The sequence below is a fragment of the Cupressus sempervirens genome, chromosome 2 (genome assembly GCF_028749045.1).
Source record: "Cupressus sempervirens isolate cs-2001-9-10 chromosome 2, ASM2874904v1, whole genome shotgun sequence".
Lineage (NCBI taxonomy): Eukaryota > Viridiplantae > Streptophyta > Pinopsida > Cupressales > Cupressaceae > Cupressus > Cupressus sempervirens.
The window spans coordinates 409964035-409987147 of record NC_143119.1 but is presented as its reverse complement, the minus strand read 5'-3'; the positions used below and the strand labels follow the sequence as shown (position 1 = coordinate 409987147).

General features: G+C 34.5%; 1 protein-coding gene across 4 annotated transcripts in view; it reads right to left on the bottom strand.

Moving 5' to 3' along the window:
* LOC149572848 (proteasome subunit alpha type-2-B) overlaps positions 1–21706 on the bottom strand; it is a 71680-nt gene extending 49974 nt beyond the window's left edge. The window contains exons 1-5 of one of the 4 annotated variants that reach the window (XM_089813922.1): positions 21563–21706; positions 21374–21423; positions 21185–21261; positions 12049–12113; positions 5773–5819 (exon numbers count right to left, since the gene is read on the bottom strand). In XM_089813922.1, coding sequence (XP_089670048.1) covers positions 5773–5819; positions 12049–12113; positions 21185–21261; positions 21374–21414 — 230 coding nt within the window. In that variant the 5' untranslated portion in view covers positions 21415–21423; positions 21563–21706. The remainder of the gene's footprint in view (positions 1–5772; positions 5820–12048; positions 12114–21184; positions 21262–21373; positions 21424–21562) is intronic. The other 3 variants (XM_089813920.1, XM_089813921.1, XM_089813923.1) reach the window with 3 other exon arrangements.
* Positions 21707–23113: the final 1407 nt, after the last annotated feature.

Here is a 23113-nt window from a genome sequence, read left to right as displayed (position 1 = left end):
TACTACATGCATTGTTGAAGGCATAATATTTTCCTTTCTTACACTAAATTAAATTTATAAAAATACCATTAGGATGTTTAAGAGTGGTCTCAAATCTCCAATGGCTATAATGGAAACACTAGATTTTAGAATATCCTAAAAAAATTCAATATCCAACACACTTCCATAGTGCTCTTTCAACAATTTTTTTTCCAAATTTATGATAAATTTGATACTAGAACTAGGATTTGGAAGAATTTTCACATCTTTTAAAATGATTTATATCTTTCCCATTCAAAATCACATTAGGCACATAGACAAATTTTTCCCATACTTAGCCAATTTCCTCTTTTCCTTCACCTTCTCAAGTCAACACAACCATTTTTCATGATTGTCCATTTTGGGCACCAATGGGATGGGATCAAGGAATTTTCTCTCCATATTTTTGACCACCTATCCTCTTTAGGTGTCTTTTCATTATTTTTTAGAAATGTTTCTAGACTTTTTTTGTGCTCATTCATATCTTCCACTTTCAGGTGTTTTTTAGGGTTGTCTTCAGACTTAACCACTTCCATCATGCCTTCCCATTTTGAACATTCTCAAACTAGTAAATTATAGACCAACTACCTCATTCAATTACATTTTTGTATATAGCACTGGGTATCCTTTTTCATCCTTAGCCACAGCTCATTAGCTACCAAATTGACTATCAAAAGTAGACTTACTATATATAGTAAGTTTGTTTAAATGCGAAATTAGGTCAATCGGAGATACAATGACACTTACTAAAAGACACTACAAGTAGACAATGCTAAAAATAGTAACTACTTCCAAACTCAAAATAAGGCCATTATGTGATGCAGTGAAACTAACTAAAAACAAACACTACTAAAAATAGTAAGTACTTCCATACTTTAAATAATGCCATTATGGATGCAGTGAAACTTACTAAAAATAGAAATTTCCAAAACTAGCAAACATGTCAAGACATTCAAAATTTTACTAATGTTATTTCTAAAAGATCAAACCTCATTCACACTTGATCTCACTCACTCACAAAAACAATTTCAATTGTAGGATCTAGGTAGATAACACTCATCTTCTAGACCTAGTCAATTTCACCAATTCTCATTTGAAACACATGGAACCTTAGGGGACTAAGCCAAAAAGTACCAAGAATGAAAGCCAAAAAGACAAGGCCTACAACGAAAGGAGGGGGTCCTCATTTGCAATGGGGTGATGTTTGAAAAGGTCACAACAAGTCCCCATGTCATCATTTCAAACTTTAGATCAGGTGCATAAAAGTTGGCAACACTAGAAGGCCATGAGTTGGATGACCCCATAAACATAGTGCATCCTAGGCTTTTTCATGCATGAGCACACCTAATTCTTTCCCAGATAAATAAATAAATAAATCACAAAGCAAATGCTAAACAGATAATCCATGCAATGGTGAAAACTAATTCTTGTGGCACCTTGGACAAGTATCATGATGAAAAACTTGCAAAAACGCATCATGTCTAGCAAGCAACTCCTCTTATCCATTAGCATTCTTTCCCCTTCCAGTCATCTCATAGCCTCCTCCATAATCCCCCTTTAATCCCTAATATCCCCTCACTTGAGTTGTTTGACCAAGATCACTATAATCCTGTGTTCCCCCAAGTTTTTGGGAGGGGATGCGGGACAGGTTTCAGGGACGACAAAAGGGGACAGTTATATATATAGGGAAAATCTGAAAATATAAAATATATAGGGAAATGTGCATATATACATTACATTCATATGAGGAAATGGATCAACCATGTCATTTAAACATCATAGAACCTTAACATAAAACATTTCAATAATCAAAGTAAATGCTCAATATGCTATAACGCATTTATAATTTAGAATTATTGCCAATGTGCATGTAATATTAAAATAATAATAACATAAAATTTTGAAATATACCCAATAACATATTTTAGAACTCATTTTCAATAGCAACAAGAACAAGAACCCACCTTCCAAATTGAAACATGCTACTTGCATTTAATTCTGATTCTACACTTACAGACTTCCAATTCATTGTAAGTGGACTGATATTAATATTGATTCAAAAAGGTCCTCTATACAGTTTGTTACAGGTAGACGGTATCTTGATGCAAGTTCCAATATTCAACGTATCTTCCACAAAGGACCCATATCAACCCAAGACCAACCTAGCACTGATGTATTGCCAAATAATGACATAAGGATACATGCTCTAGGTCTATAATGCACTTTTCAGACTTTCCTAGCACCTTGCAAATAGTCTGCAATATAATTCTAAGCGTGACTATAACAGCAATATTAATTCCATGATTCTTAACGTAATGTTGTCAAATACTAATCAAAGAGCCACAAATAGCAAGAATTAACTACCAAACAGTAATAAGCATGTTAATGAAAACTTGGGAGGAGGGACCCACTTTAAAAATAAAATATTTATAAGTGTTTATGTTGTCTATAAAATCGGGGACGCCCAGTTGTCCCAAGGACTTCCAAGGCGTTCCCAACCATCACTGAGACGTATGGACGTCCCCAAAAAAATTGCCCAAAGTCCCCAAGTTTCTTGGATGTTTCCTAGGAATTTTCAGAAAAGGGGGACGAGGTGGGGACGTCCCATACCCGTCACCCCGTCCCCAGGATGTCCTCGATTCTGAAACTTCGCCTTTTTGGGCAAGGACGCGTCCCTAGGGAACATGGCTATAATCCTTCATCATCCCTCCACCTCCCATCCATCTCATTTTGTTAGCTCCCCACTTCGTCATCCATCAAATTTCTCACACCACGCTCTTCCATATGTTTCTCATTCCATCCATCCCTTCCATTCGCGACACATCCATCCACCAATCCCCTTATTTTTATCGACCTTCTATCTTTCTTTGATTTTGAGCTCTCTAGAGGCATCTCCTTGTTGATGAACATTTAGAATTATTCACAAATACCCCTCTCACAACATGAACACCTACTTCTCTCATGACTTGTCCTATCTTTTACACCTTCATCCCCTTTCACCTCTAATCAAAGTAAAATGGACCATGTTCCTCTCATCCACTTCTTGTTTGAAATTTCCCATGTCCAAGCTCCATCCTCCATCATGAACCTTACATTCTATCCCAAACTCCTCCCATCCATTACCTTGGCTTCAATATCACACTAATTAACACTCGTGTTATCCACGTGTTTATTTGGTTATCTCTGTGTGTTCTTTTGTTACCTATAGTCCAAGTGCCAGCACCATTGCAATCACCATGATTCTCCATTTTATGATGCACCTCAACACCATGTTTATTTTTATCACTATGGTATCTAAAACATGAGTGTTTTTGTGTTAATACATATGCACATGACATACTGCTATCATGAATCCATTATACCATGGTATATAACACAAGTGCTACAACAAATAACAGATTGCTTTGCATAATATGTTAACTCAAAAACTAACATCATTTCCCATCATCACCCACATTATCTCTATCCCTTTATCCATTATCCTTCCTCTCATCCATTTTCTATCCTCTGGAATCTATAGCATTATTACTATATCCAAATATCATGAGACATCATACTCAAAGATGTATGCACATGCAATATAGCATCATTCAATTAAATCATCCAAGTAACATCAACCAACATATTGAACACCAATTCATCAACTACCTATATCAATTCCCATGGTGTGTACATCATTTCCATATAATTATCTCATGTGATCTTTTATCTAGAATGACAACTCACATTCATCTTCCATCCAAATATTCCTCGTCTTTTGAAAAGGCCCTCTAGGACCTAATCAATCCAATGGCTCAATTGAGGGGTATCGTCTCCAATACACCATTGGCTTTCTTTTTCTAAGCAACTAAGGCAACCTCTCATTTTGTCTTATTTCTTATTATTCTTCGCCACAACATGACTTCCCTAGTCACGACACCATACATCCTAAATTCACTTCTATTTTCTATATACTAAGTCCTCGCTAATTTATTTAAAACATTTTATTATCCTACATTTAGCATTCTTCATCACTCAATTCCTCCCTAAAGTTTATTAATTAGATCAACTTAACCAATTAACATTAGCTAGCAATTCTTCCAACTAATCAATTAATTCACACCACAATCAATTGATTTGTCTAATTAATCCCTCATTAACAATTTCCCTTAATATCAAGTACACATCACCAAAAATGGACAAAATAATTTGCCCTTCATTTCTAATTGTCAATTTAGTCTACATGGATCACAATCTTAACCATTTCCCTTTTCTACATATACTTATCCACTTGATGCTTACATGTATGAGCATGCTAGCTCATCACACTCCATGCTCCCACATGTGTAAGCATGACAACATGAAAGCAGATTTTCCCTTCACCTCATTTCTCACTTTTCACACATGTAATAATGCTTGGTCTTCCACCTCTCCCTTCCACTCACTCTCTTCTCCTTCAAATAAACAATTTGATAAGATCTCCATTAATTAAGGATGTTCCTACCTCTTTTTACACGTCAAAAAACTATGAAAACCCCTATGCAACTAAGTTCTAATGGTTGATTTTATCCTTCCATCCTAGCTCTCTATGTCTCCAGAGAAATCTAAGAGAGGCTTGCCAATCAAATCACATTTGTAATTTTGTACCCAAATGCTATCAAAATTGGCAAGCAATCAGCAAATTGTATAAACATACAATCACTTGGAGCACATCCACACCATCAAAATGGACGTATAACACATGTTCCTCATTGCTTTCCACATCTTCTTGTTTGATTACACTGTTGCTCTATCGAAAAGTTGACTTAATAATTTATTCTTTGGAATCGTCATTGCTCTAACTCATCACGTGCATCTCAAATCGGGGGTCCATAATACAAGAATACTAACTCACATTTCACAAGCATCAAAGGTTCCCTTATAACATACTCAAGTAAAAACAGCATAGAAACAATAGAATACCTATCACATGTATGTATTAGTAGAAAAATATATGATTTCACAAAAACGTTGTTTTAGAATCTAGCTCTCATGTAGAAAATTTAAAATGATTTAACCTGCAATTTTCTTTCTTCCATTCCATGAGACACTCCAATTTTAAAGCGACCCTCTATATAAATTCTAAGGGAGTCCTATAGCAATTTGTAATCCAAAATCTTTGTTCGATTCAAATTTTCCATAGATTAGAATAATTTTTGTGCTTGCCATCATTTGATTCAAGTTTACCCGGATGTGAATTAAAGAGCCCTGTAGAGGCTTATAGATTGCCTTGATTTATAATTCATAAGAAATATTTCACCTTGCCGTTGTTTTCCATATATAGATATTGATTATACATTCCCATGTGTATTGCTACTATTTGTTTTCTTGGAGCATGAGAATTTCGATATCTTTTGGCTGCATACATCATTATCTCTTGTTTTGGTATGCTTTCCATCAGAATACCTCCACAAGTAAAAAATATATCTATATTTTATGCACCACTACACAAACCTTAACCTAATATCCGAATATGAAAAAAGTCACCGTGACTAAGATTAAAATACAAGGACCATTACAATCAAATATTGTGGACTAGCATATTTAATAGGAATTGGAAAACCGCACCAGTATATTTAGAATTATAACAGTATAATAATTACACATACATAGAAAAACAAATTGTTAAAATGTAATTGCAAAACAATAAGAAGGCATACTTTGGATCTGAACAATAATAGGAAATGAAATTAAAACCATAAATAAAAAAATGAAGGAATAGAGATCAATACAAACCTGTATGTTACTCCAATATTTGATGTGAGAAGTTGTATTTTTTGAACCTACATAAATAATAATTTTGGTAAATCTCCAATATTTGATGTGAGAAGTTGTATTTTTCGAACCTACATGAATAATAATTTTGGTAAAAGGCATGATCATGGAAATTTAACTAATTTAACAGAAAAAAATTTAAATCATTTACTATTTTCCAAAGATGAATTCAATACAGGTGCAAAATCTAGGAGTATACTGAATGCAAGTTTTCTGAGACATGATGTGAATTTATTTATTTTTATCGGTAATATACATGATGTGAATTTTAGCCTACATTATATATAGGTATAAAATATAAATGTATACTATGCACTCTTTAAGTGTAGAACATAAAACCAATATCAGTTGCACTATATTCTATTTCAAGGATGCACTGGTTGAGTATGATAGCTGTCACTTAGAATTGAGGGACTTGGGATAATCCTAAGCATAAGTAGCTAACGTTAAACTTTAAGTAAAATGAAAGGTGTTAATATTTGGTAGCTTTAGTTCGATAAACTAGAGTGTAAATATATATATATATAAAGTGTGAGATATAATATATATATTAATTAATTAAATATATGAGATATTTATTTGTCAATATTTTAATTGCATTCTAATGAATAGACATGTCTCGTGAAGAGACATGTCTATCCATACTTCATCATATATTAGAGAGATGGCTGGCATTTGAAAAGTACATACTGAATATAACGGCAGTGCTATTAAATTTGTAGCAAATGTGGGAAACACTATCATGGTATCAGAGCCATACTGCAAATGTAAGTAAAATATGCCACGAAAGGAGAACACTTGTAATAATCCAACACAAGCAATTTTTTACCTCTTCTGCACCAGCGAAATTCTCTCAGAATTGACAGCAAAATAAATCCTTGAAAAAGTAGCGAGATATCTCTTCATTTGGCAGTGGTGATTTTTGACAAGTTCATCTTGAGGGGCTTTAGAAGGAGCGATCTTGCATGTGAAGGGGCAGATTTCTTCAAAATCTAAAGGAAAATGGTAAGAAGAAAGAAAAATCTGGGCATGCCTGTTGGCGTCATTGATGTCAAACATATTGATGTGAAGATAGAAGATTTGTGTGCAGAGTACTATTTGAGAAAATAGACATTGACATTCATCTGGTCATTTCAGTCAGTTTCAAGGCACTGTATATTGTTTCAATCTCCAACAAATCTTCAGTAACAGGTGTTGAGTGTGGTATAAATTTGCATTAACATACACACACTCAGGCTGGACACTTACAAAGGAGGACCCGTTAATATTCCATTTGTCTTATTTGACACACAGTCAGGCAGCTCCCTGTTGATATCATTTGTCTCATCTGACACACAACCAAGCTGGTTAATCTATTGGGCATAGATCCTAGCAGGTCAATGATTTCGAAGGATTTTAAAAGAAAAAAAAGTTGCGTTTGTTTTTTGTTTCTCTTTTTGTGTGAATAAGCTGCCTGTCTGCTAGCCCGAGAGATATTGGGTATATATGAGCACATGAAAAGAAGAAAAGAAAAATAGAGCATTAAAACTTTATCGGAAGATAATAAAGACAAGAGTAAGAAAAGACAAATAAAGGTTTATGGGTGCTGTCTATGTGGCAGCCTGCTAGAAATAATAAAGCAATCTTATTAAAGTTTTGGTTGTGCTTATCGGGGAAAACCTATTACACAGTTATCATCAAATTCGATAAAGTATTGAAACGGTGGCGTCAATTTATTTTTTTGATGACTCAAACATTCAACGTCAGGCATGAGAAACGAAATGTTTAAGCATCGTGTCTTTTGGATTGAAACTGCCGGTTCCTTAAGCATATTTGTTGATATTAATATAATTGGTCTGCCAACCATTCATAGCTGAATTGAGTCTGATAGGTAATTATAAATATCATTCTAGAATGATGAAATGAATGCTTCACAGACGTGTAAGAAAAACTCCGAGTCAGATGGAAACTAAAACATATTTCAGGGTGATGTAAAAGCGAAGGAAGAATCAATGATACAAAATTATGAATGATGCTAAACTTAGTGATTTGAAGACAGATAAGGTATATCTTAACATTTTAGTGTCTTGTTGCTTATACACAGAAAAGATCTTCTAGAATTGGATCTGCATATAAAGATAATCAGTCTGCAATTACAAAGTCTTCATTTTATTCTGATTGAACAAGCTATGATTCTGGAATTTAATATTGTAATAAGATTTGATTCAGCTTAAAATTTATATGAATTAAGCTCCAGCCTTGAAAAGGATATCAGTATACAGAGTTGGGATAATTTACTGAATGATTATCAAGTCTGTTTTATCAAAAGTAACAATATACAGAATTGGAGTATTTTTGCTAGAATGTTTATCAGATCTATCAGTTGTTTGTTTCTGTGTGATACAAAAGGATATGAACTGTAATTGACCTTCAAAGTATTTGAAAGCTGTAACTAGTTAGATGCTCAAAACTTGTTGAGTTGTTGCACAAATTAAAAGAGTTGTAGCTCTGAAAGTAGGGGTTGTTGCTCCTTGGGTTGAAGCCCTTAAAGTGTAAGTGACGAGTTGATTGAGACTGGATAAAGACAGTAGATCCTAGCAGTCTTTGTATTGGTGGTTTTTCCCGAGTTGGGTTTCCACATTATATCCAGTGCATAGTATTTTGTCAATGCTTCTATATTTACTTTAATTACTCACAAAGTAAATCAATCAGTAAATTAAATTGATTAAACATTTTCCACACTACTAATCCACCCCCCTCTTAGTAGTGTAATTGTGTTCTTCAATGCTCAAGAATGAAAATTGATTCATGCGTTATATTTCCTTTATGGGCTCACCTTATGAAAGGAAATATTTGAAACAAAAGGACGAAAGCAAATGGAATTCAGATTCAGAGGGAGTCTGGCATCTTCAGAGTTCTAAATGTCGATGAACTCAAGCTTCAAAGGGAGCAGATGGGTTTAGTCATCTTGTGAAATCTCAATCATAGCGATTGAGAGGGAGTTCCACTATTTAAGGTAAAACATTTATGAGGTAAACTTGATTTAATTGGTTATTATACTAATGGTATCATTTTAATGCCTTATGGGCCCTGTGTAAATCATGAGGAAGTGACACTTCAAAATGATTATCATTTGTATTTGTTAATATTATTGGAAGATGACAATCTTACAATAACTTAATCTTCTATCATGATAGACATCGTAAGATGGCTAAAAGAAATCATGATAGATGATTTCTAGCATGGTGGATTCAGTTCCTTAAACAGACTATGACCTTTTAGATTGTGAATGTTCCTATGTTAAGTGCATATTACCTTTGAACAATTTTGAGTTATGGCGAATATCATGAGACTTGATATTCTTGGTCAAACCATATCTTTGATATCACATTGAGATGATATATAAAACTGGGTATCACATGTTAAGTGACTCTTTATATCATGAGTTAGGTGATATGTAAAACAGGGTATCACATGTTAAGTGATTCCCCATAACACGAGTTAGGTGATATGTAAAACTAGGTATCACATGTTAAGTGATTCCTCATATCACAAGTTAGGTGATATGTAAAACTAGGTATCATATGTTAAGCAATTCCTCATATTACAAGTTAGGTGATCACAAGATATGTAATATGATTATACCATTTATCTTCCCTAGCTAAGAGGGAGTGTTGATGTTTGTAGCATCGATCAGATGTCATATGAGTTGACATTCTAGAAACCATTAACTACGTTGAGGTAATATGTTATTCATATTGTGTATGAAAGTGTGAGCTATAATATATATATATTAATTAAATAAATATATGAGATATCTATTTGTCAATATTTTAATTGCATTCTAATGACAAGACATGTCTATCCATACTTCATCATTTATTAGAGAGATGGCTGGCATTTGTAAAGTACATACCGTATATAATGGCAGTGCTATTACATTTGTAGCAGATCTGAAAAACACTAACAAAAGGGGAGTCCAAAAATGGCAGACTGTCATAGTGACCTGCATAATGAATTAATAAATGCACAACAGAACTAATTCAAGAAAATGCTGGGCAGTAGCTGCCTCCAACAAATGGTTCCATTTCTTATATAACTTCGAGCACAAAGAGACGTCCTTATAATATGATTATTAAATTTCTTCCATCAAGATCCCTTGAGCCCTAGTTGCAGAATGAAACAAAAGCTCTTCAATAATAAAGAGATCAAATCTAAGGTCAATTTTAGGAGAGAGTGATCCTCAATAAGTAAAACATAATTATCATCACCAATGCACATTGGATAGGTTGCTTCATTGGAGCCTCATCCTGATTGTGATGATGACATCCAGCTTAATTGAGGCTGGGTCTATTGATTACCTCCTGAAAGATGCACTCTTAAAAACTACATTTGTCTGCAACATCCCTTGAGATAAATGTGCACCAGGTAAGCAGTCGTCTCTAGGTGTTACTCCATGCATTTGTGAGGACACACAAGCTTTAATCATGTTTGATTTCCAAAACTATGAAAAGGATGGAAAAACTTAAAATGAGATCACAGTATCATTCTGGATTTCCTCTTTACAACTTATTCTGCAAGTTTTCTCCAATTATGCTTTATTAATACCAAATTAGTAACACTCATCCACACAACACTTTAATGTAAAGACAAAAACACATTGGAAGGAGTATTTTGTGCTGCTAGGCACTTGAAAAGTACTTTGTGACGCTAGGAACTCTTAGTCAAGTTGCCATTTTAAGTGCATTTTGTTTTCCTTCCATTTAGTTTATGTTGCCGGGATCATTTGAATCCTTATGTTACTGGGTTCTATTAGAACCCTTGTCCCCTCATATCGGTTTGGTTCTAGGCCCAGTGCCAAAGGCCCATCCCAAGCACTCCAAGTCCCAGTAAGAAGAAGACAGGTGAAACCCAGGGTGTCTAGGGCAGACAAGGGATGAAACTGGGTGACTAAAGACAACCCATGGGCCACCCTTCGGAACAAGTCAAAATGTTTTTCTTAACATTTTTATGTAACTCATTTATAAAATAGTGCCAAAGTCATATTATTAAATAAAATAGTGGGAAAAGTTAACATCTTGTGAAACAAATCAAATACCCTGAACAACCCAAGTTCCCTAAAGAAGAACCCACATAGACCCAAGGTGTCTAGGGTTGAATAATATATTGTGAAATTTTAACACATAAAAGACTTTGTTTTTTCATAAGATTTGGCAAATCAAAAAGAAATTATTTGAAGTTTTCTCCACTTCAACCATTTTTTATCACAAAATAATCAAATCAATTGGCTTACATTTCATTACATGTGAGAGAAAAAATGTTGCTTACTTGATGGTGACTGAGTATGCCTATTTTATGGCCATGGATTCGATTAGAGGCCCCACAACTCACTAAAATATTGTGTATTATCTAGATCTAAACTTTATCAACAGATTTTACAAAAGCATGTTGATCCAACCTAGACCCCAAGTCCAATTTATTCACCTCAAACAGAAAGATAGACAGTAGTGGCAAACAAATCTACAAAAAGGTATTTATGAAATTAAGTTGATCATTAAGCTTCAGTGCCAAAAAAATGGTTGCATTTGGTAGAGAATTGGTACAATCAACATAGCAAACATTCAATTTTGTAACAACAAAATTAATTCCAAGGCAGAACCCCAGTCACTTCATTTTGTGAAAAGTATCAGAGACAACCTTGTAAGGTGTTACATAGCTATTGCTAAATCACATGCATTTGAGATAATCTTTGGTGACTGGCCGAAAAATGGAGATGAAATTTCATTCTAATCCATTGAATTAGTTGATGAAATACAAAGCAGACTAGGAAAAATACGTCAGAAAAGTGTCAAAGTACAAATCAGTATGAGAATGAAAAAGATTTTTAGAAAACTACATTCTTCCAAACTATAAATACAAATTAGGTATTGTATATCTGATTCCCATTATTTGTTACTACACAACGAGAACCATTAAGTCAGTCAAGAAGAGAGGAAGCAAACGGAAATATATGGGGGGATCCTGTTGAGTGTTTAATCTATTCTTCCATAAATATGGAGATCACATAGAACAATCTTTTTCTGTTGTTAACTTGTTATGATGAATAAGCATTCTGATCAGTGTTATGTTCAGAAAGGCACATCAAAGCATTCTATCACACTTTTGAATTTGCACTCAAAGAAACAAGTATGATGCAGAAGATGGTGTTTCAGCATTCCAGCTCTTTTTAATATTGTAAAATCAGAAGTAGAATGTTACCGAGGACTCATCAACAAGTATTGAAGGCAATTTCTTCTCTGTTGCAATAACAACTCCATTTGCAGCTGCACAGAGAGGAACATATTGTCATTAGCACTAAATGAATCCTTGCATTAAAAGCTGCATCATGAATTTTCTTTAAATGTCAGACATATCTAATCTAACATACATTGAACAACCAGATACACGTGCAATTCAATTCACAAGAAAATCACTCTATGGACTGACATGTTCCGTATCATGAATTTTCTTTAAATGTCAGAGGTATCTAATCTAACATACATTGACCAACCAGATACGCGTGCAAATCAATTGACAAAAAAATCACTCTATGCACTGACATGCTCCGTATAATGTTTTCACAAAATTTCACAAAAAGGAAATTAATAAATTTGAAAAGCAATATTCAAGATTATTGCAAAATAAGCTGAGATTTTTGGAAATTTTTTGTTTGAGCACTAGCGTTTTAGGAACTAAATTTTCATATTAAAGCAGCTTCTAGCTAGATTATATTTTAACATGAAATAATAATTTTATATGCTATCATGATATCTCACCAGGCAATACCACCTTAAGGGCCAATGTTCAAAATTAATTATTTAAATTTTTTCTTTGTTAGTCCACATTGCAAAGGGTGCCTCACTTATGAATTAGCCATTATGCCATAAGTATGGATAATTACGACATGAATGATATGGTTTAAGAGAATATCTTGTCATTAAGGATGTCAAAGAGCACCTTTGACAGAGATAGTGGTGTAAGTGATATTAAGATGCTTGAGAGCATGATGGTGGGAAAATAACATTGTTAACTAGGAATCTTGACCAGCCTTATGATACATGTTATGACATGTTAGAGCATATTTTGAGGGAAATTATCAAGCCAAAATAGAGCACCAAATTTGATAAGTGAATTAAGATAGAGTTATTGAGCATTATAACCAGCACTACAGGTGAGCCAAGCAAAACGAGGCAAACTACCCCAGGACTCGGACTTGGCTGAGTCTTGGCTGACTTGTCAAGTCAGCCTGACTCACCGACTCCCGTCAGCTTGACTCAGTCGGCAGGCTGCGTCTAGAAAAGAAAAAAAAAAAAAACTTTTATTGTTTTTTTTTGGTATGTTAAGCATGAGTAAGACCTAAAAAGGTCATTGTATCACTTGCAAACACAAAGAATAGAGAAAGAAGAGTTGCGGGAAGAGTATTGGGGTTTTGGGATCCAACAATGGTGATGGCAGTGGAAGAGGCTAAAGCACGAGGAGATCCAGTACAGGGCCCTGAGGCCAAGAGTGATGGATCTAACTCTAATGATGAGAATTATGAGGACGAGGATGATCATGATGAGCATGTCACTAAGGTTCAACCTTAGACACAGGGGGAGAGAATGGCTCTAGAGTCTTCCATGACCTATCTTACTTGTACTCGTAGGAAGACATAGGCTATTATGAGCCTTTCTTTTGATATATGTTTTGAACTTTTGATTCCATGGATTGCACATTCCATGGATATGGTAGAAATTTGACATTTACACTATATCTCAGATTTCTATTATGCTATTTAGTTTAACTTTAAGTAATTTCTTTCAAAAAGTTGCATTTATACTTAAATGATCTATGAAAAGTTGTATATATGTGTGAAGTAGCTTCTATTTATCTCAATTATTGAGTATTTGATGCTAATGGGCTGATGATGCATGCAAAAAAAATCAAAATCATTAAAAATCTTTGAATTTCATGGATTTTATAATTTGCCAAGTTTGACTACCCAGACCGAGTTCGAGATCTCAATTATTGTGTATTTGATGCTAATGGGCTAATGATGCATGAAAAAAAATCAAAATCATTAAAAATCTTTGAATTTCATGGACTTTATAATTTGCCAAGTCCGGCTACCCAGACCGAGTTCGAGCTCAATTTGGACTTGACCCAATCTGCATCGAGTCCAAGGCTAGTAACACTGATTATAACAACATAAGAGCATCTACAATATTAGCAAGTTGATTCATCATGGAGGTGGTGATGAAATTTGGACCCTAAATTTGGGCACAACGTATCATGGTTTTGACCTGAGTTGCCAGTTTGGATTTGGGTTTGGATTTGTTCAAAAAAAACTAGGTTCAGTTCGAATTCATTTTGGTTTCATCCGTACAAGAACATATATATATAAACTAAGTTATAGGTTCGAGTTCAGGTTCGAAGAACCAATTCGTTGGTACAACAAAATTTTGAAATGTGGTTTGGTTCGTTAGTACAAAAACATGTAAAACTATATATATATATATATATATATATATATATATATCACATACATGCATACATCTCTACAAGGTGCTCAGGGTTGTTGATCCCTGCAAGGCACTCAAGGTCGTTGATCCCCACCATATCTTGGGAACTATCCTTTTGGGATTTATTACACTAAATAACTAGTAAAATATTTGATGTATCAACAAATGATCATAGAGATCATTATAAAGAACAAATGTATAAAGAAGAAAGTTTCTAATAAGAAATTGAAGAAGATTGTGGAAATGATCTTATCTATCTAAATTACAATATATACAAAACATGACCATTAAAGTAATAAAATAATAATATATCAAGGTTGGCTTGGTGGTTTATGATAGAATGCCTGAGACTATGAGACACTTTTTCTTTGATTGTAGTTTTGCTAGAGAGATTTGGCTTATGTTTGGTGTTTCTATTACTAAACATGTTTATACTTTGGATATCATTACTGGTTTTATTGATGGGCTTTGCAAAGATGCTAACCTGTTTTGGCAGATTCTCTCATCTCTCATCCTTTGGTATATTTGGAAATTAAGAAATGAATCTTAATTTCAAGGCTTTAACAGGACTCTTACTGGGTTTTATAGAAAACTCGCCTATTTCAAAATTGCCTCTCAGGTTTGTTGTGTTTTGAATCTGCAGAGGAAGTTGTTGAGATTCCTTCGTGATGGGCATGCCTCTATGTTCATCTATGAGATGAAGAATGGCTTCAAGTTGGCTAGTATTGTTGATGATCAAATGGCTTTTGATGATGTGCTTGTTAAACTTATGCATGATATTAAAGATAAAAATGGTCCCAGCTTTGAGAACCTGCATTTCTAATCTCAAATTTTGGACCTAAAAAAAGTAGTATGGATGGAAGGCCTGCTTGGATGGACTACATGGATAGATAAAGTTGATGATATTCTGCACTAGGAGGCTTTTGCTCTTCCATACTTGTATTTACTTTATTTTCAGGTTTTAACCCTATGAGGTTTGTTACTTGATACTCTCTGATTGGTAGGTCGAGGCTAAGCCTCCCTTCTTTTTGGTGCTCTCTTTTTGAACTCTCGATTATTAATACAAAAAAAAAATAATAATATTTTGATACCCTCTCTTAATGGTCAATTTGTCCACAACATCGATTTGTCCCCTGAATTTAACAAACTTATCTCGACCAAGAGACTTAGTGAGAATGTCTGCAGTCAGATCCATTGTTGGAACATACTGCAAGTGAACTATCTCGTCTTCAAACAACTATCGAATGTAATGACAATGAATGTCCACATGTTTGATTGTCTCATGGAAGACCGGGTTCTTGGCAAGTTTGAGAACTCCTTGATTATCAAAGAGCAAGGTAGTTGGCCCTACTTGAGACAAATACATATCCACAAGCATCCAACGAAGCCAAACTTCCTCACAAGCTGCCTTAACAACTCCTTGATACTCTACTTCTAAGGAGAAGAGTGAGACTACATGTTGCTTCTTGCTAGTCCAGGTAAATGAACAAGATCCCAAACTAAAAACATATCCATAAGTTGATGTCTTATCATCTACCGAACCTACCCAATCTAAATCTGTGAACAAACTGAGTCTGGAACCATGACTCCTACTGTAAAGAAGTCCATAATTAGAGGTGCCCTTTACATAACGGAACATACGCTTCATTGTTACCCAATGATCGGCCTTGGGGGTTGTCATGAAGCATGAAATGTAGCTCACTACAAAACTGAGATCAAGTCTAGTGGGCAGTGAGATAGATGAGACTGCCCACTAGTTGCATGTAAGTGGTTTCATCAACAAAAGGAGAATTAGACTTGGTTGACAACTTTCATTCTTTCTCCATAGGTGTGGAAGCATATTTACAATCCTGCATAAAAAATCTATCAAGCAAGTTTCTAGCATAGATTGAGAAATAAAGATGCTACCATCAATCTGCCAAACCTGAACACCTAAACAATAATAGAGAAGCCCTAAATCAATCATACCAAAATCGTTGCATAGGTCTTGCTTGATTTCTGCAATCAAATGTGTTGAACTACCAATAATTATCAAGTTGTCCACATAGACAGCAAGAAAGATAATATCATCACTAAACATTCAATATACAAATTATTGTCAAATGGGCATTGCTGAAAACCACGAGCAACCAAAAACTTGATCAATCTTGATGTAACAGGCTCGAGGGGCATGTTTGAGTTCATAGAGTGCTTTCTTGAGTCAGCTTGGTGGTATCTGTCAACAACCTTGAAACTAGGAGACTAACTCATGTAGACTTCTCCCTACAACTCCAATTGAGGAAAGCACTCTTAACATCTATCTGATGGACTTTCCATCCAAACTGATCTACAACAGCAAGAAGACAAATTGTAATCCTCTTGATAGTAAGAGCAAAAGTATCCTCATAATCAATGCCCTCTCACTTTGTGAATCCTCAAGCAACTAATATAGCCTTGTATTTATCTAAGGTTAGAGGAAACCCAAGTGTTGTGCTTCATAAGACTTTGGTATTCCATACCCATAGTATGTTCCCACTCTGCGATCCCTTTTGCCTCTTTAAATGTTTGAGGCTCATTAATATTATGAAGGTTGGCCATGAGAGCAAAGTTAATTGTATATGGTTGCTTGCCCTTATTTCTAGAAGATCTATGCTGAATGAGCTCATCAGGATGAAGATCGTTGATGGCCTTAGCCCACCATTTAGGTCAAAGAGTAGATGTACCAACATCAAATGGAGGAGTAATATCAAGGGCTGGAGGTGGAAGAGGATTTGAAATAGGTAGAAGATTAGCAGCATCCAAAGGAAAGTCAAGTAGTACATCATCAAATTCAGATTACGCTTAATCCCTCTCATTAGATGAACCTAGTGGAAGACAAACACCCAAATCAAAGGCCTTCAAAGGTTGATCCTCAAATTTTTGCTCAAACAAGGAAGAGAGATATAGTATTTTTTTTCATCAAAGGCAAATTCTCAAGTGAAATAAGACAAACAGTATCTACATCAATCAGCCAGTGAACCTTATGGTTGTCAATATATCCTGTAAACATGAGCTTTTGACTCTTGGAATCCAACTTAGAGTGTTCGGCATCTAGAATCCAAACATATGCTAAAGAGCCAAAAAAAAAGTTCAGATGGCTAATCCTAGGTTTTCGACTTGTCCAAGCTTTCTCAAGAGTATTCCCCTTAAAAGCATGTGTAGCAAACTAATTAAGGAGATAAACCGCAATAAACACTGCTTTTGCCAATATTTCTTAGGAACATTTATGTGTTCCATCATAGACCTGGCCATTTTTGTAATGGTGAGATTGCGACACTCTACGACATCATTTTGTTAAGGGATGTATGGTGTAGTTAACTTACATTTTATACCATGTGTATCACAGAATGTGGAGAAGGCAGTAGAAGATTGTCAACATGTGTTGCTTCCAGGTGTTATAATTTTTGTCGTTGAATCTTTGATTGTCCTTCAACATTATATTGGTTAATGTTGTCATTTTGTACATTTCCCACTACACAAAAAATGAAAAAATCAAAGACAAGGCATCAGCACAAATTTGAGAAAATTTTCTTGCTGACCCAGAAAATTCCAATGAAAACCCAAAAGAGATCTTAAGAAACCCAAACGAATTTGAGATCAAAATGAAATTCCCATTGGTACAGAATTTGAAACCCAAAAACTGAGGTACCCAGAAAAATCTAATGGTGACCTAGTTGTGATCTCGAAAAACCCACCAACAATTTGCAATTAGTTTTTCAAGACAACAAAGGATCTAAGAGTTTCGAAAGAAACCCTAGACGTTTGAAAGAGCCAAAGAAAAATTTCAGAGATCTAAAATGGTGGAAGTTGCAAGTCTTGTCGTGAATCAGAGATAGAGGGTATTGATAAACCCTAGACGATGCCAATAATTAGCTGAGATGCCAAAAAAATAACACAACTCAAAGGAATAGAGCCAACAGAAATCCATTATTGTCGCGTGTGTTGCAGACAAATCACGGGCCTAGAGAACCATGTCATTTGCAGACGAGGAAAGCTGCAAAAAAATGGCTCCCAAACCACAACATTATTGCAAACGGAAAAATATGCCCAAAAAAGACTAAAACAACACCCAAAATGTTACCAAGAAAATGCACAAATAGCAGACCAGTGATCTTCAAAGGCAAATAAACCTAGTCAAGTTATGAGAATAGAGAGTCATACTCTCACAGAAAGTAATTTTGAAAAATCCCCATGAGATGATTTCAAAAATGAAATTACGCTTTGATACCATATTAAGCTAAGAAATTGGTAAGATATTTGATGTATTAACAACTAATCGAAGAGATCATTATAACGAATTTTACAAATGTACAAAATAGAAAGTTTCTAATAAGAAACTGAAGAAGATTGTAGAAAATATCTTATCTATCTAAATTACATCATATACAAACAATGACAGTTAAAGTGATAAAAATTAATAATACTCTAATAATTTAGATCCCACAACTCAAAGGAAAAGAGCCAACAAAAATCTGTCATTTTCTAGAAGAGGTAGTCACGTGAGTTGCAGACGAATCGCAGGCCTAGAGAACCACTTCATTTGCAGACAAGGAAGAAAGCTGCAAAAAAAAGGCTCCCAAACCAACATTACTGCAGCCGGAAAAACATGCCCAGAAAAGACTAAAAAACAACACCCAAAATGTTCCTAAGAAAATGCAAAAAATAGCAGACCAGCAATCTTCAAAGGCAAATAAACCTAGTCGGGTTATGAGAATAGAGAGTCATAATCCCACAAAAAGAAATTTGAAAAATCCCCATGAGAAGATAATTTCAAAAATGAAACTACAATTTGATACCATATTGAGCTAAGAAGTCAGTAAAATAATTGATGTATTAACAAATGATCGAAGAGATCATTATAACGAATTTTACAAATGTACAAAATAGAAATTTTCTAATAAGAATCTGAAGAAGATCATAGAAAATATCTTATCTATTAAATTACATTATATACAAAAGATGACAATTAAAGTAACAAATTAATCATATTCTAATAATTTATACCACCATTCCTTGAATTGCTTCAGCCTTCCTTCTTAATCACTAGTGAAAATTTCAATCTTTAATAATTGTTTGGATGCTTTCCATTGGATAATTTGCCTTATCCACAACTATTACACCGATAGCTTTAATGCTGATCACAAAGTCTGGCAGAGTCAATGTTCTGATACCAATTGTAACATGATAATTTCACCTTTATAGGATTGCCCTAAGTCTTGTCTTTCTGTATGCTACTACAATATAGATAGATCTGATTTAAAACTGTTTCCCCCTTCGATGCTGATTGCTGCTCCTTCCAATAAACGCTTATTGCTGAATGGTTTGATCTATCAATTGGATCACTGAATATTGTCAACTCTCTTATGATGTTCAATGTCCCTTTCGAAATTATTACTTGATGGGCTAATGTTTCTTGAGGTGACTGCTTCCTGGATCCATGCCCTCTTCAATACAAAATATTCTGCTCTTATAACCTTCTCCTACCACAAAAGGTGATGTACGTTTAGGCAAACCTCCTCTCTTAAAAAGTGGCATTCTTTCACAACCAATTTAGCGGCTGTCTTAATTATTTTGTTAACCACTGCCTTTAATTATTAATTAAATTGATCTCCTTATGTAATCAAATCACTGTCTTTATAATAATCAATGCCTTAATTATATGTGTTGCTGTTTATTGAGTGATTGCTTTTTTTTGTTTGTTGATATCTGGATCACTGGACCAGTTTAACTTTTCTTCCTTAGATGGGGTCATGATAATGGCTATCCCACTTTGAAGTGTTATAGACCTCAATTAAACTACTTAAAAACAAATTGAGATTTACAAATGGGGGATGTTGCAGTTGTATGTCCAGTGTATTTACTGGGTTTTCTAGGTGTTCACTATTTGATTTCATTACTTTTCTCTTTTAATTTGATTGCTTCTCAGTTTTGGTTTCAGATTTTTTACTCGGTTATCATGGCTACTTTTAGGATTAGACACCCCAAATATTTATTGTAACTTGTTCTACATATGTCCCATCGACCTGCTTAAGTTGTCTGTATATATTGATAAAACTCATTCTCCATTTCTTTTTTGTCCAGTTGAAGCTTTCTTGTAATAAGTAAGACAATGCTACTGGCAGGTCCACCAAGTTATTTTATACATCAGTATTCATTCTAGGCCTGATCCTCACACTTGCAATGCAACTTGACTGTTACCGGATTCTTTAGCACTAGTACAACCGACCAGACTCTATTCCCCAACTTGGAGCATTCTGTCTTTATTGGAGCTACCACATTTTCTTCTATTTAACCGGCTTACTATTCACTGGCATATCATAATTTTCACCCAAACTAAACGAAGGTATTTGCTTTCAGCCACAATCAAAATGACACTGCTTAAACATGTCAACACGTCTAGACAGTTGACCTTTAAAGCACAATACCTACTTTTGGAATTGTGTCACAAAAATTTAAACTGTATACAACACCTAGAACGGTTTAACAGGACCATTTACTTTTCTCTCACCCGATGCTCAGTAACACGTTTGAGAATGTACACGCATTAATAAAACCCTTCAGATAGTTTCTACGATTTAAGCCCTAGACTACGACTTGAAATCAAACTATTTTATGTAGTTGCACATGAGAAGTAATTTCAAAACAGCGAAAACCCTAAATAATGGCATTCCCTCTGTTCATGATGTCTGGAATTTCAAGTTAATGCCATGAACCTGAGCCTCAGCAGTTACCATTTCCAAGAGAGAAAAAGTAAAAGCAAAAGTTTAAACCGTGACTTAAATCGATTAAAGCTTAAGTTAAAATCATGAACTAAAATGCTACGAATTGCAAAAGACCTTTAATTCCCAGCGATGTTTGACCAGATCCAACGGCCATTAGAGCATGCTCGATCTGTACAAGCTTTCCGGATGGGCTGTTCGAAAGCATCCAATTGCACAGTATTACGTAAAAACAAATTAAAATAATAATTCGTCAGAAGAAGTTCGAGCTAAGAATACAAGTTTTAACTAAAAAGAGAAAAATACCTGAAAGTGGTGAGAGAAAATGAATACTGACTGTCTCCCATTGCTTACTTGTGTAAAGGAAGACAAAAATAACAAGAAGATATCAGACGAATAAAAATAAAAAGTTTGGTAGCCGAAATGAGGGATGTCGAGACTCAAATCGCTGATCTATTCTCTCCTATTTTGCAGAAAAAGATAGTGAATACTAATCTTCGGAATTTATGTGTCACGACTTCACGATTTTAGTTTTCAAAGTTTGTACCGCAGTTGAAGACGGGATTTCAGTTACTGGTTTTTTAGCGGCAAGTCTTTATGGTCCAGCGTTCGAACACGAGCATTTCTGACGTAGGTCTTGCGAAAAACAGGAGACTCCCCAGTTATATGCTGGTCGGTTTCTCTCCGTTTGGTTCGTGTAATTAGATCGCAATTGTTTTCCCAAAATGGGATTTGGAAAATTTTGTATTTGTTTTTTAAATTTTAAAATAGAATTAGGATTGTATATATCTAATTTTACTTCAAAATCAAGTTATGAGACTTTCTACTAACTATCTAGAATTGAAAATTAAAATCTGATTACACTTTTTATAAGGAGTGTAAAATATTAGATTGGACTATTTTTTGTAGTCCACCCACAACTACAACATTGTTTGCCTAAATGTTTTCAATCCAATTTGGTGTGTGGGTCTTGAAGAAGCGGTTATGAGTATTAATGAGAAATGTAGGATCCCTCTTCTAGAGATGTATATGGCACATCCCCTTGGTAACTTTGAGCTGGTCATTGTTCCTAGGCGGCCCTCTCTGGTTATTCGAGAGAATACTTTATTTTTTCAAGTTTGGCTGAAAATAGAAGCTAGTATTCATTTTCTTCTTAGGTGGAGAGGGATATTAGAAGACCATAACAAGGTTTGGCTCAGGAATTATCCCTACATCTTTAACTCCAATATACAACTGGGAGTGGAGCTCGAGAATCTCGAAGATTTGGATTTTTGTTTTCTGAATATGAAAAAATCTAGTAGGGAGAAAAGCACTTTTGAATTCCTGCCAAACTATCAAACTGAGAACCTGAAGGACATTGCTAAAATAATCATAGCTTACTAGAAATACGGTTTGATGTTTACTGGTGCCCCTTGCTAGTTGGTTTTGTTTGAATGACAAATTTTGTTAATATCAGATGATAGATGGAGATTTTCTCTTCATGTTTCTCATTTCTTGTATTTGGCATATATCTATTCTCAATAGTTATAGTTTAGGATTCGTTGTTTCCTCCTTCTAGGCTTGGGGGTTTTGGTTTTTTGATGGGTTCCTCTTTATCCGCCTTTTTGGAGATATCTTAGTCTGTTAGGTTTAGTTAGCCTTGGTCTATTATGTCAATATAACCTAAGTTTATCTAATTTTGAAATAGAATTATAATTAGTTTTAATCTGTGTTGGTGAGTTTTTCCAAAACATGTAAGATGATTTTAAGCTCTGAATACAGGTTATGTATCAATTATATCATAATCATGATAATAATCTCAGTAAATGTGTTGCAAGCTTTAAATACACCCATTGCAATTCATTAAGACCAAAATGTGAAAGAAACAAATAAAGAATCAAACCTATCGATTATAGTTAGAAACAGAAAAAGGCAATTAAAAAATTTATCGATAATGGTATTCCACCTCTAATACAACTTAACATGCTTGGATAAGCCTATATCACTATTTTGGATACTACAAACATGTATAATCATTTAAAGGATTAGAATAGTTAAAATTGATAA